The sequence below is a fragment of the Mixophyes fleayi genome, chromosome 5 (assembly GCF_038048845.1).
Source record: "Mixophyes fleayi isolate aMixFle1 chromosome 5, aMixFle1.hap1, whole genome shotgun sequence".
NCBI lineage: Eukaryota > Metazoa > Chordata > Amphibia > Anura > Limnodynastidae > Mixophyes > Mixophyes fleayi.
The window spans coordinates 221,845,811-221,858,413 of NC_134406.1; the positions used below are offsets into that span (position 1 = coordinate 221,845,811).

The window sequence follows — 12,603 nt, forward strand, 5'->3', positions numbered from 1 at the left end:
GGTATACAAGACAGATATCTGCACTTTTTCAATGGCCTTTCAAAACAGAGTTAGGGGTGAGCAGAGTAACCCTTTAACAATTGCCATACTATATATTTAGACTACTAAACCTTCTGCACTGATCAATAAATGCTGTGGTATCATACCTTCCAGCAGGAGTGCTTTTGAATGTCATAAGTGGTGAGTCTTCATGCGAAGTGGGCATGACATGGTCACAGGGTCGTGGCTTGCGTGGATTAAGGTGACCTAATCTGCTAGGAAGTAGGTTATGTCAAAAGAGGTGAATACATAGAAGTCTACTGGAGCTCTGTTTCACCAGAAGAAAATAGTGGAACGTTTTAGAGATTACTACGCTGAGCTGTATGACCTAAGTTCCTCACAACTTACGGCTAAAATTTTAGCTTGTGTCACCAACCACGCCTCTCCAAAGCGCAGATGGCTGTCTTAAAGAAATTGTGGTTAAAGAATTGCCCCAAACAGTTAAGTCTCTTAAAAATGCATCAGCACCTGGGCCTGATGGATAAACAGCGACATTCTACAACAATATTCATCTGCCTGACATCTATGCCCCTAGGGTTGTAGCACATTATACTATAGGACAAAAAGGTTGACAGGTCTACTACCAAGACAGATATACTAGATATTGCCAAAGAAGGCCGTGACCCGTCAATCTGCACCAGCTACACACCAATCTTGCTTTTGAATGTAATCCTCAAGCTGCTTGCATAGTTCCAGTTTTTGCTGAAATACAAGACCACTTCCAGATTCAAAGATAGCAGATTTCACAAGTTTCAATAAAGTAGACACTTAAACACGATACATGCGTTGGTGCCGATGCATGCCTCAACCCCATCCTCCCTACTGGAAACCTTTCGCCACTCTCAAGCAGACTCAAAGAACCTAATCTTGTCCCTTTACATATTTCTGGTTTCCCATGGCCAGACCCCAAAAGACCTACCCAAACTAACTGGGAAAAAGACATGGGGTAGACCCTAGAACCAAACAAGGGGGAATGCAGCCAAAACATGCATAAATGTGCGGGTAAAAGAAAATTCATACAAATTGCTTTATAGGTGGTATTTCGACCACTCCCACCTCCACAAGATTTACTACAAAACATCTGGTGATTGCTGGAGAGGATGCAGCAATGGGAGTGTAGTTACTGCATTCTAAGGCGTGAGGTTCATAAACTAAGTCTGGAAGTAACAGACTTCCGATATACGATTTTTTTTTTTCCCTCCTTTCATGTGACATTCCAGCCATCCCAAAACACAATGGCACTTGTTACTCATATCTTGCAGGCAGATAGATGCTCAATAGAAAATCCATGAAAAAGAGGGACCCCCTACCTCGATCAACAGTTATTTATAAAGTCAGTCCACCATTTTGAACGTATTACCAATATTATTCATGAATTACCAAACAAATTTAATTGTATCTGGGTAGACTGGATTTCACACTGAGGCTGACTCTATTTATCTTCTTGAATATAACACTACTGGAGCCATAAGTCCTCCCACAAGCAGTGGATTATAGGATTGGAAAATCAGGTCAAATTAGTCCATCTCCAGCTCAATTTTATGATGCCACAAACCTTTTTAAGTATCAGGGCCCCCTTTCAACTGTGAAAATCAGCACTATTAGCAGGTATGCATTTACAATAGAAAGTACAGGATACTATACTTCAATGAGGACTTAGACATCCTCTATACCTATACTACTAAGTATAGTGCTGTCAGGTATAGAAATGTATTTCTGGTGGGGGACATTACTAGGGTGTTGTGTGGAAATAGTAACAGTGAAATAGCAGTTTTGTGTAGGACTCAACACTTCATGTGTGCACTCTAGTTCTGTTGGAGCCTCCGTGTTCTCTTATGTGCCTGCACTATCAGTCATAAGCCAGAATATAGGGATGTTACAAACACATTGGTATTCTGTAGCATTTGTTGCAATTATCTGAATTAATAGGTCAGTCCATCTGTATCAGTAGGTTCAATGGTAGTAAACAGAACATACAGCTTTCTGTAATACAAAACACAACCCTGTGGTGCAATACTAATTCATATGTCAGTCTGCTGTAGCTATAATAAAACGTATTCTGTCCTTTGAAATATGTGGAATTCAGTTAAATGATTTAGCTGCTTGAAAATTAGAGTGTCTTAAAGTCGACATGTAGCATTTCGTGTGAGCTCAAGGTAAGAGAATTTTAAATTCCTATTCCTTCTCTTCCACCCCCCAAAAATGTAATTTTCATATGCTGTATACTACATTATTTAACACTTTCCTACATATTAAATGTTTAACACAAATTTGGGACCAGTTAGTGACTTTCACAAATCAAAAAACACTACTTTAAAGACTTATGGGGAAGTCAAAAATGAAATAAAATATGTTTGTTTCTCCTACTCCTGAACCCTGATCACATGCCAGAATCCAGTTTGCTTATTTTTTCACTTAAATTTATTGATTCACCAACCCTCCTTATACCTGCAGAAATCCTAACTCTATTAATCTTCTACAGTTTTCCACCTCTCCCCAACACCTTCCCTCTACATTCTCCTCCCCTAAGATGGCAGTACCTAATTTTTCCCATAGTAACAGCCCTTGATCAAGTGGCTTCAGCGACTTCATACTTCTCTAATAAAATAAACCACTTAGGGAACTACAAACAGTCAATGGAGCAATCTATGCCAGTATAAATTAGAAAAAATCCTTGAGATACAAATAATCACGCTGCCACAGATCGCTTCCACCGCTTACTCAGCTGCTAGATTGATACTTCTTGCAAATCATTATTCCTCTGCTGAAACACTCTCTCTACACTGGTTGCCTGTTTTCTACCGAATCCAGAACAAAATACTTTTACTTACCTACAAGGCCATCAACAAAGCTGCACCAACATACATCTCCTCACTTGTCTCAAAATATCTCCCAATTCGACAACTCCGTTCTGCACAAGATCTGCATCTCTCATCCACTCTCATTACATCCTCCCATTCCCAGGATTTTGTTCAGGCTGCACCCACTCTATGAAATTCCTTCCTCGCGCAATAAGACTTTCCTCTGGTCTACAAACTTTCAAGTGTTCTCTGAAAACCCACCTCTTCAGACAATCTTATAATATTCCTCAACTACCCTCTTAACCTCACTAGATTACCCTATTACCACCTAACACAATTCACACAAGACAACAATCCTCTGACAAACATTGCTGTGTGACTGGATCATATAGCATACTAATCCCTTTTTGTCTTTTTTTTACCTTTGCAATCTGGCTGGCCCATAATTCAATATGTAGACTTAACCTCATGTATCCAACTCCCATTGTCCCATATATTATAAGCTTGCGAGCAGGGCTCTCTCACCACGTTGTCTGTTTTACCCAGTTTGTTTATTACTATTTTGTATCCCCAATTGTAAAGCGCTAAGGAAAATGTTGGCACTATATAAATAAATGATGATTCTCCGGCTCTTAAAACATAAATCCACCCAAAACTGAAAATCTAGTCCCTCTTTCCTTCCAAATAACACCTCTTTTCGGTCATGTGTATATATATTTTTTTTTTATTATTAAACTAAGGGTCTTTTGCAAAACAAAATTAGAAATTCCTTCAAGCGCAATAAATATCCCCTTATTATAGCATAAAAAGAAATATGAATTATACTTATATTCAGATATGATGGTTTCTATTACCGCTATGGTGTTTCTCTTAATAGATGTCACCTCCAATCCGATTGACATATAAAAAAAATAAAATCAATAAATTCTTTTTTATTTTACATGTGAATCGGACTGGAGGTGACATCTATTAAGAGAAACGCCATTACTATAAGAGAAACCATCATATCTAAATATAAGTATATTCCTTATTTCTTTTTTTCGATCCAATAAGGGGATATTGATTGCGCTTGAAGGAATTTCTAACTTTGTTTTGCATTTCTGTATATGTACTAAACCAGTGTATGTTTAGATCTGAAATATTTAGTGCTGGAAGAAGTGTTAAGAAGTGGATTGCTGTAGAGGTTTTTTTTTAGGCTATTTCAAGGGTCATTTTTGATGCTGCAGAACAATGTGGGCCTGCAGTGAGAAGATGTATTGCATATATTTATGTGCATGCTTGTATGGGAGGGGAACACGGCTTTGTGCATCAAGATGGCATCAACTGTGTGAGTGCAAAAGGTTGCAAATCAGTCTAGCCACAGAAAGGTGTTTTACACACACACACACACACACACACACACACACACACACAAAACTCACGTTACTTGGCGAGAGAATAAAATAAGCTCAAAATATTAAAAGATGTATTTCCACTCTAGCAAGTAGCCACAAAGTCTTTTTGCCCTTACAAAATTATAGGAAATGTATAATACATACAGTGTGTGTGTGTGTATGTATATATATATATATATATATATATATATATATATATATATATATATATTCATAATTGCCCACTTTCCCTGAATGCCCCGCTATCTAGAGTGGGGCATGGAGTGGTGGGATGGAGACCACCATGACGCGATTCGGTAGCAAATCATATCCTTTTGGCCCTGCCGCCCGTGACAAACTTATGCAATGCATCATTGTGTCCTGAGAGTGGGACTAAGACGACGCGATTCGTGGCAGCCTGTCCTTCTAGACTCGCACTTATCCCAGAAAGGAAGAAAAAAAAAATATGAGGCCGGGCCCTCCTGGGAGCCCTGACGTGCCTTTGTAATTGGAGGTGTCATCAACCTGGTGTGGCCATGCCCCCTCTGGCAGCTATGAAAGGGGCAAGAAGTTGCTGTACTAAGGCCCAAAACTCCTCTTGGTGGCTCTGGATACCAATGTAACCATTAAAAGTACGAATCTGATCAATGAAACAAAAGAGCCCAGGTGTAACCTGTCATGAATTATTTAAGACATAAATGGGGGTTCATCAAGCACTATTTTAGGGGGATAATTAAGTTGTAACCGGGTGATCAAAAGTGTTAATAAGCAGGCTGTTGAAATGAGTTCACATTTTCCAACTTGTGCATTCCGGTCTTTACTTAATCCCAAAGTGTATGCTCGAAGGCACTTCCAAATGCAGAAAGTAGGTGTGCACCTTGTTAAGAACATTTACGCCACCCTTAATTAAATAGAATATGTAAACATATACACAAAGTAAACAAACATTTACTAGGGTTTACATTAAATACGGCTTTGTTATTAATTTAAACAACACAACTGTATTTCAATAATATAATAGACTATTGTTTTTGAAACAGTCTCTATAAAATGCTCTACTATAAGTTTGTGACAAATAGCCAGATAACAATCACAGCACAATGTTTGCCTTATACATTTAAAGAAACAAATTATTTACCTAAAATTAAGCCCACCATTGTACTTAAATATCCTGTTCCGCTTCCAAGATTAAGAAAAGACAATCCTGGTTGAAGTTTTAATGCCTCCATAACTTCTGAATAGATGCAAGGTGCAGACAAATGTATATTCCCATGTTTCCAAGCCAAGTCTTTATAGGCATTGTCCCTGTATCCTTCCAGGTAATATTCCCCTCGATCAATTGCTCTGAATGCCTGTTCTACCTTTTCAGTACGAATGTATTGTGCCTCCTTTAGATTATCAATTAAATCATCATTGTCTTCCCCAGCACTCACTGCTCCTCCCATGATATGTGAAAGGTTTTAAACTATTTGGTAATACATTCGCCAAGGAAAATAGAAAGTAACAAAATTTCACCAACTGGGGTCTGTTCACTTCTAGCAGGTCATCAGTTCACCCGCAATACATACATCCTGTGGAAGAAACAAAGTGCAAAGGCTTTGAGTTTCAATGATATAAATAGAACAGCAGTAAAATAAAACAGAGGACAAGAACTTTAATAAAAAAATCTGTGAACCTAAATTCAAGTTGACATATATTATTTAGTTAAACAAAGCTAGCTTTTAAAGCTTTTAATGACTAAAAAGAATGAATATACAAAATACAAATAACCAGTTACAAGCTAATACATGGTAACAAGTAATATTAGTAAAATTACAGAAGTGTATTAAATACCAGCACAAACATAACACATATACATAATCAAGTTCTATTAGCTTTCAAATTTTGTCTAAAATAGCCTCTTTCAATTTGTCTACCATAGCCCCTGCCTGGCCGAAAAAACCTGGGGGTAAATTTATCAAGCTGCGGGTTTTAAAAAGTGGAGATGTTGCTTATAGTAACCAGATTCTAGCTGTCATTTTGTGGAATGTACTAAATAAATGATAACTAGAATCTGATTGGTTACTATAGGCAACTTCTCCACTTCTTCAAATACGCAGCTTGATAAATTTACCCCTTGGATTTTTGAGGATGGGTTTAAAAAGCTACTAGAAACTCTTCCAAATTCACCTGTTTTCAAATAACAGTTGAGAGTCATGCTCTGAATCATAGGAATAATTCACCCCTCCTTTGGTGCTGTATGTAGTCTACTTTCCTAAATGGTATGCCTTTCCCCAGTTACATTGCACTCATATCTGAAAAAAACAAAAATAAAACAAAATCACAAAAGAAAGTGGCAAGACCGTAGGATGTGCCAGAAACACAAACATGGGGTACCATTTTTATTGGAAAACCTTATTAGAAGACCTTTTTCTAGTAATTAAATTAAAAATGCATTATTTTCATATTATTTTAACATATTTGTATACAAATGTTTTGTTATTTATGAAAGATAATACAACCACACAATCTTCGTGCATCCGTTTGATCAGAGCCTCACAAAATTACTACTGTACTGTTGGATAACCTTGCAACTTGCACTATATTATCATCACCATTTATTTATATAGTGCCACTAATACCGCAGCGCTGTAGAGAGAACTCACTCACATCAGTCCCTGCTCCATTGAAGCTTACAGTCTAAATAACCCTAACACAAGCACACACATATATAATTCTAGGTCTATGGCTTCCGGCTTGCCTCCATTCCCCTTCACACATCATAACACTTACCCTGTCACATGCAGCGCTGCCTTCACTAGCATAATTACACAATCACTCATCTCCTGAAATACTATGTGTTGCTATAAGAATTCTGATAATCTGATTGGTTACAGATTGAAAGCAAGGAATGGTGCTACAGAACTCCTCTGAGTCATGGTGCGATATAATAGCAGTACTGCGAAAATCCATAAAACACGCTCCACTGTGAGAAAATTTGTGTGCATCACATCTAAAACACAGGATGAGTTTTTTAAGAATTTTTGAGTTTCAATTTCAAAAGAAGAGGAGTGCTTGTGCGAATTTTTTTAAACATATATACGCTTGTACGACTACATAGTGCAGATACATCACATTCCACAATAACATGATTAGAACACCAGAGGTGATATTCATTGTTAGATGTGCAGAGTCCCGGTGATGGGTTATTTCTAGGCAACACATCTTAATTTAATAAACAGAATTAACCATAAAAACTCCTACTAAGGGGTCTATGCATCAACCTTTTTTGACACTTAAAAGAAGCGGAAACTACTGTTTCCGCGTCTTTTAAGTATGTTTGCTATGCATTAACTGACCATCGGAGAAGATTTCACAGAAATCTCCTCCATTTAGGCAAATACCGTTCAGCATCGCAGTCCCCATAAATTACTATGGGGACTGCGATGTTCTGCAATGCATGAAGCTTTACATTGTGCAGACAGGTAACACCATCCAGGGGCGGATCTGGACATTTGTCCTACCCGGGGCGATTTAGGCCCCACCCCCTTTGTGATGTCTAATGCTGCCGGCGGCTGGACAGTATGTGCAGGTCCGTTCAGCAGTGGCAGTGTGCTGTCCCGCTGCTCTGATTGTGTTTAAAACACAATCAGAGCTGCCAGGCAGCACATTGTCACTGCTGAACGGACCTGCACAGTGTGCAGCTGTTGGCAGCAAGCCCCTGGTAAGGGGGGGGGGGGGGGGGGGGGAAATCGCCCCCCTGATCCGCCACTGACGAAATCTCAGGATGGCATCCTAGAGTTGCCCCGGCATGATGCAACTTAGCGATGCATATTTAGGTGCACCGCATCCTATTGATAGTAGAACCCTAAAAGTGCCCAGACTTGTGTGTGTACACAAACAACATATAATCTGTACAAACAACCTATATAATACTATATATAATCACCTAAATGAAGTTGTCCTTGCGGAAATATGAATAATTAAAGGGAAACTATGCCACATTTATTTTTTTTTATTATTTTTAAATCTCATATATGGATGTTGACATTCATTCACAATTCTCAAAACATTTATGTTGTGCTTAACCTCAGGAAAGAACAAGTTGGATGAATGAACTTTTTTTTATATAGAAGTATGTTTTGCACAACACTCTTTCTGTATCAATTTGACGGCGGTCATTCCTACACTGTTTTTCTGGAACCCTATTCCTTTAGCTCCCAGTCTGTAGGCTCCCGTATGCTTCAATTCCCTTTCTCACATCATGACACTGAACTGTCATAGGGAAAGCAGCCTCCACCAAGTATCACAGGGTGAGGCCTCCCATAATTTTGAAATAAAAATTGGGACACTTAAGTGACCAAGTTTGCAATGTGATAAAATCCACTCTGTATTTTAAGTCCATAAAAAGTTAAAACAGTTACAGGAACCTATTTAAACTTGTACTGCTAAAGCTGGAGCATTATAGCCGATGGCACGACTGTTGCTCATACTTACCAACATTTTCGACTGGGCTTCCGGGAGCTGCCGGGAGGAGGTGGGCGTGCATGGGGCAGGGCTCCGAAAATCGTGTCATTTTGGCCCCGCCCCCGTGACGTAATGACGCAAAACGCATCATTTTACAGCCAAACGCTGCGATTCTGGGTGAATTGCGGCGTTTGAACCGAATTCTGCCCACTTCACTAGGAAGTGGGCAGATCAGGGAGAATTCCACACTCTCCCGGGCGTCCGGGAGACTTGCGCGAAATGCAGGAGTCTACCGGACATTCCGGGAGAGTTGGCAAGTATGCCGTTGCTCCGTGCAGCTATTCTTTCCCAGGTCTCCGTGGTTAATATCAGAGCTCTGGCTAAAAAACATTCCTATGTCAGGTTTGGACTAAGTTGTGAATTGGAATACCAGTGACAAACCAAAATAATGGACACTAAAGCTTCTCATTGATCTTACCACTCCTGCAGCTATATTTAAAGTAGTGAATGAAAACGTTCACCACTTTTTCTAGCAGTGTTGCTTTAATATGGGTTCTTCAGGAGTTCCCAATTGTAAAGCGCTACGGAATTTGCTGGCGCTATATAAATAAATGTTGATGATGATGATTATCAAAAATTTGTATTGCTAAAATTTTGCATGGGAAAAATGAGGAAAGGTATGGGGGAAAAAAAAACACATGGAGCAGGGTTGCACGCAGGATTTTAAAAGGGGGGTTCCCCCCCTGAAAAAATAAATAAAGAGAGAGCTGCTCCATTTCGGCAGCATTGTAGAATACGCTGTCATAGAAGCGTCCGTGGCGGTGCTGTATTGTACTACAAGACGCTTCTTTGACAGCGCCGCAGCTGCTGTACAGTACAGTGCCGCTATGTAGGGGCACGGTTTAGCCCCAGATCTTCGCGGAGGGGAGGGGTTCCGGTGGAGCCCTATGCCCAGAATGAAATGGATTTATAAAAATAAATCCAATGTATGAAGCGCTACGGAATTTGCTGGCACTATATAAATAAATGTTGATGGTGATGATGATGTATGTCATAGTAGCCAACAGTTAACTCCTTTCCATGTTTTGCAGTTCATCAGTCAAATAAAAAGGAAGCGATATTTACCAACATGTTTTACTGTTTAGTAAAGCAAATGCACTTTGTATAATACATTTCTAAACAAAAAACAGTCTAGGAAATTCATTATGGCGCCTGATAAACTACCATACTTTATATTAAATATTATCACAAGAAACTTTGGAAATCATCAGCTGTCAGAACATGGTTTGAGAAAGACAATTGTGTACCTACCTACCTATGTACCTATGTATGATCTTCTGTGTGGTCAATGTAAAAATTAAAGTCAGCTATATCTAAAATGTGAAACATCCATAACAATTTTAGGACACACCTGGTTTTCAGCATCTTACAATATAGCCTCCAAGAGGTATCAAGGTAGGGCTTACCTGAGAGTAGCATAAAGGGGGCTCTACCACCTATCCTGTATAATGAAATGTAATGTATATTTCACTATTTACAGCTCAATTTATAATTTATCTTTCTTACAGCTATTCTGCCAGCAGATGGAGCTCTGAAATGTTCTTTTCCAATCATTCACTGTTCCCCTTCCTGCTCAAACAAAAGACTGCTTACTTTGTGCTCTAATGTCGTCCTATTACAGCGCATGACTCTGTCAGTGTTCCAGCATCTCTTGTATTTGGGGTATACTCTTATTTCGTGACGTACGATATAGATATATATCTATATATAGATATAGATATATATATATCTATATATATATATTTATATGTGTGTACAGTACATGGCGACAAATTGCATAATTACAAAGACAGGAGCAGAAAAAGTAACACTGGAAAGAAGAAAGTTATGTGACCCAAAACCGTACGACTTTCTTTCATCCGGGTGTCAGTCTTTGTGGAGACGTATGTGATTGTATTACATGCTACGTCAGAGCGGCCCACACCGTGGTAAGACTGCTAACACCAAGGAGCCTACGTAATAAAGCCACAACCAGGGCGACGGTCATTTTATTTGAACAGCGGTTATTAAAGACTTGGCCATAAAGAGGCCATCACTGTACCATATGGAGTTAGTGACAGTTGGGTCTATGTGCGGGTATGGGGAGGTGGCATCACTCTGCCTGTGTGGTATGTGCATGGACACGGCGCAAACTGCGTGTTATGACGCTAACAATAACGGCCGTGTAAGGTGCGGCTGAGAGAACGATGACCGGGCCAGCAAGGGGTTATAAACACCTCTTTATCCTCCTAATTCGGGATCGACCCAACGACTCCCCCACCAACTCACCATGAGAGGCCGGGCAACGTGGCAGCAGACTGCAGCACGCCGTGTCCTTGTGCGGCCTGTTTTCTAGCAGCGGCTGAGTGGCGGTGCGGGACAGGGGACAAGGAGCACGGTACTTCAGCGCACAGACAGGCCTGTGTGCCCGGACTCGTTATTTGTTTTGATGTATGCGGTGCATTCTGGGAGAAGATGGGGGGTGAACAGCTGAGAGGATGTAAACAGTGTAGCAACGTGACCGGCTACAGCGCTGACCAATCAGAATCGTCTGAATGCTGCACGTCAGTGATGTAGGAGGTGACTTTATGTAATGATGTATTTAAGGTCTATAGTTAGTGACGTTGGAGGGGAGGTCTGGAAAGTGTACATGTAACATGTACACTGTATATCACATCTGGCAGCATATATAATACATCGTGTGTGCTGGAACCCTTGTGTATTATGTTATACACTACTGACTGCTATTGTTCTACATGGCTCTCCTGTCACTTCCGGCTGCTTGTGACATAGCTCAAATGAAGTTTAAGTTTGGAGGGATGGTCTTGGGGGAATACACAGTGAGGGTTATTTAATAATGAAGATAAAAGGTACATTAACCTATAGGATACAGACATTTGCTTTCTCTGGATAACACACTCGATGGTTAAAAGCTATTTATTGATTGGATGAAATGGATTAATGTACTTTTCGACTTTGTCGAATCTAAATCAGATTGTTCACCTGTAAGTGTCAGTTTATCAGTTATGAGCTCATCAGCTGGAGAGAATTAAATGCACTGCATGTTTTGCGTGTACGATTAGCTCTGCTTTATTAGTTACAATTTCATATCTTTATATATAAAATGACGTTGTGACAGGATGGACCGCCTATGCCACCCTGTCTGTTGTTGCTGGGAACCGGCTGGGCTTACTTTTACAGTTCCCTTTCGTTATCACAAATGCGCCCTCTTGCTGCAGTAGGGGGGGGCTTACATGAGCTGCCACCACTGGTCTCCTTACAGGCATCCAGTGCCGGGTTTCTTCTGGGTAAATGACGCTGCTAGCGTATCTCGTTGCTGGTGTACCTGGGCTGGAACTCCAAACCTCTTACTATGGATCCGGGTTGCTGTGAATGGATCCCCCCCCCTGGCTTATCACATTGACCAGGGCTGCTGGGTAGCAGGCAGAGCGGTGGTACTGGAAACGCTTGCGTCCAAACCTCAGAGACAGCCGGAGAACAGATTAGATTTAGGGTCTAATCTGTAGATCACAGGAATACAGCAATATTGAAGATATTTCCAAGCAGGTCTTTGAAGCAAGATGGTTTATTTGCTCACACTGGTTTGAGGTATCAGTGATCAAGTCAGATGTTGAAATCAGAAGAACACTTACATGCTCATACAGCCCATCTTTTATACCGTTCAGAAATAGTCTATTTTTAGAATCAGGAAGTACCTTGCTTCCCAAAACATAGATTTACATCCATTTCAAGGCTAACAAAATTTACACTTATCTATGAAATTCTAGAAACGCTGTGATGTCCTAAACCTGGTTTTCAGATGCAGAGGATCCAGGAGCCAGTCTTAATTAAAAGTTCCTGCTTTCAATGTTGGACCTTCACACATCAAAAGATCTAATTAACAT

General features: G+C 40.0%; 1 protein-coding gene across 4 annotated transcripts in view; it reads right to left on the minus strand.

The window, feature by feature from the left end:
• The window catches only part of PCMTD1 (protein-L-isoaspartate (D-aspartate) O-methyltransferase domain containing 1), a 31,233-nt gene extending 20,051 nt beyond the window's left edge, over nt 1-11,182 (minus strand). Inside the window, exons 1-3 of one of the 4 annotated variants that reach the window (XM_075213506.1) lie at nt 10,988-11,182; nt 6,383-6,507; nt 5,733-5,784 (exon numbers count right to left, since the gene is read on the minus strand). Coding sequence is in view for 2 of the 4 variants with exons in the window: in XM_075213503.1 (XP_075069604.1) it covers nt 5,352-5,658 (307 nt within the window). In the remaining 2 variants the exon portion in view is untranslated. Of the gene's footprint in view, nt 1-5,351; nt 5,785-6,382; nt 6,508-10,987 lie in introns of all 4 variants that reach the window. The other 3 variants (XM_075213503.1, XM_075213507.1, XM_075213504.1) reach the window with 3 other exon arrangements.
• Between the last annotated feature and the right edge of the window lie 1,421 nt (nt 11,183-12,603).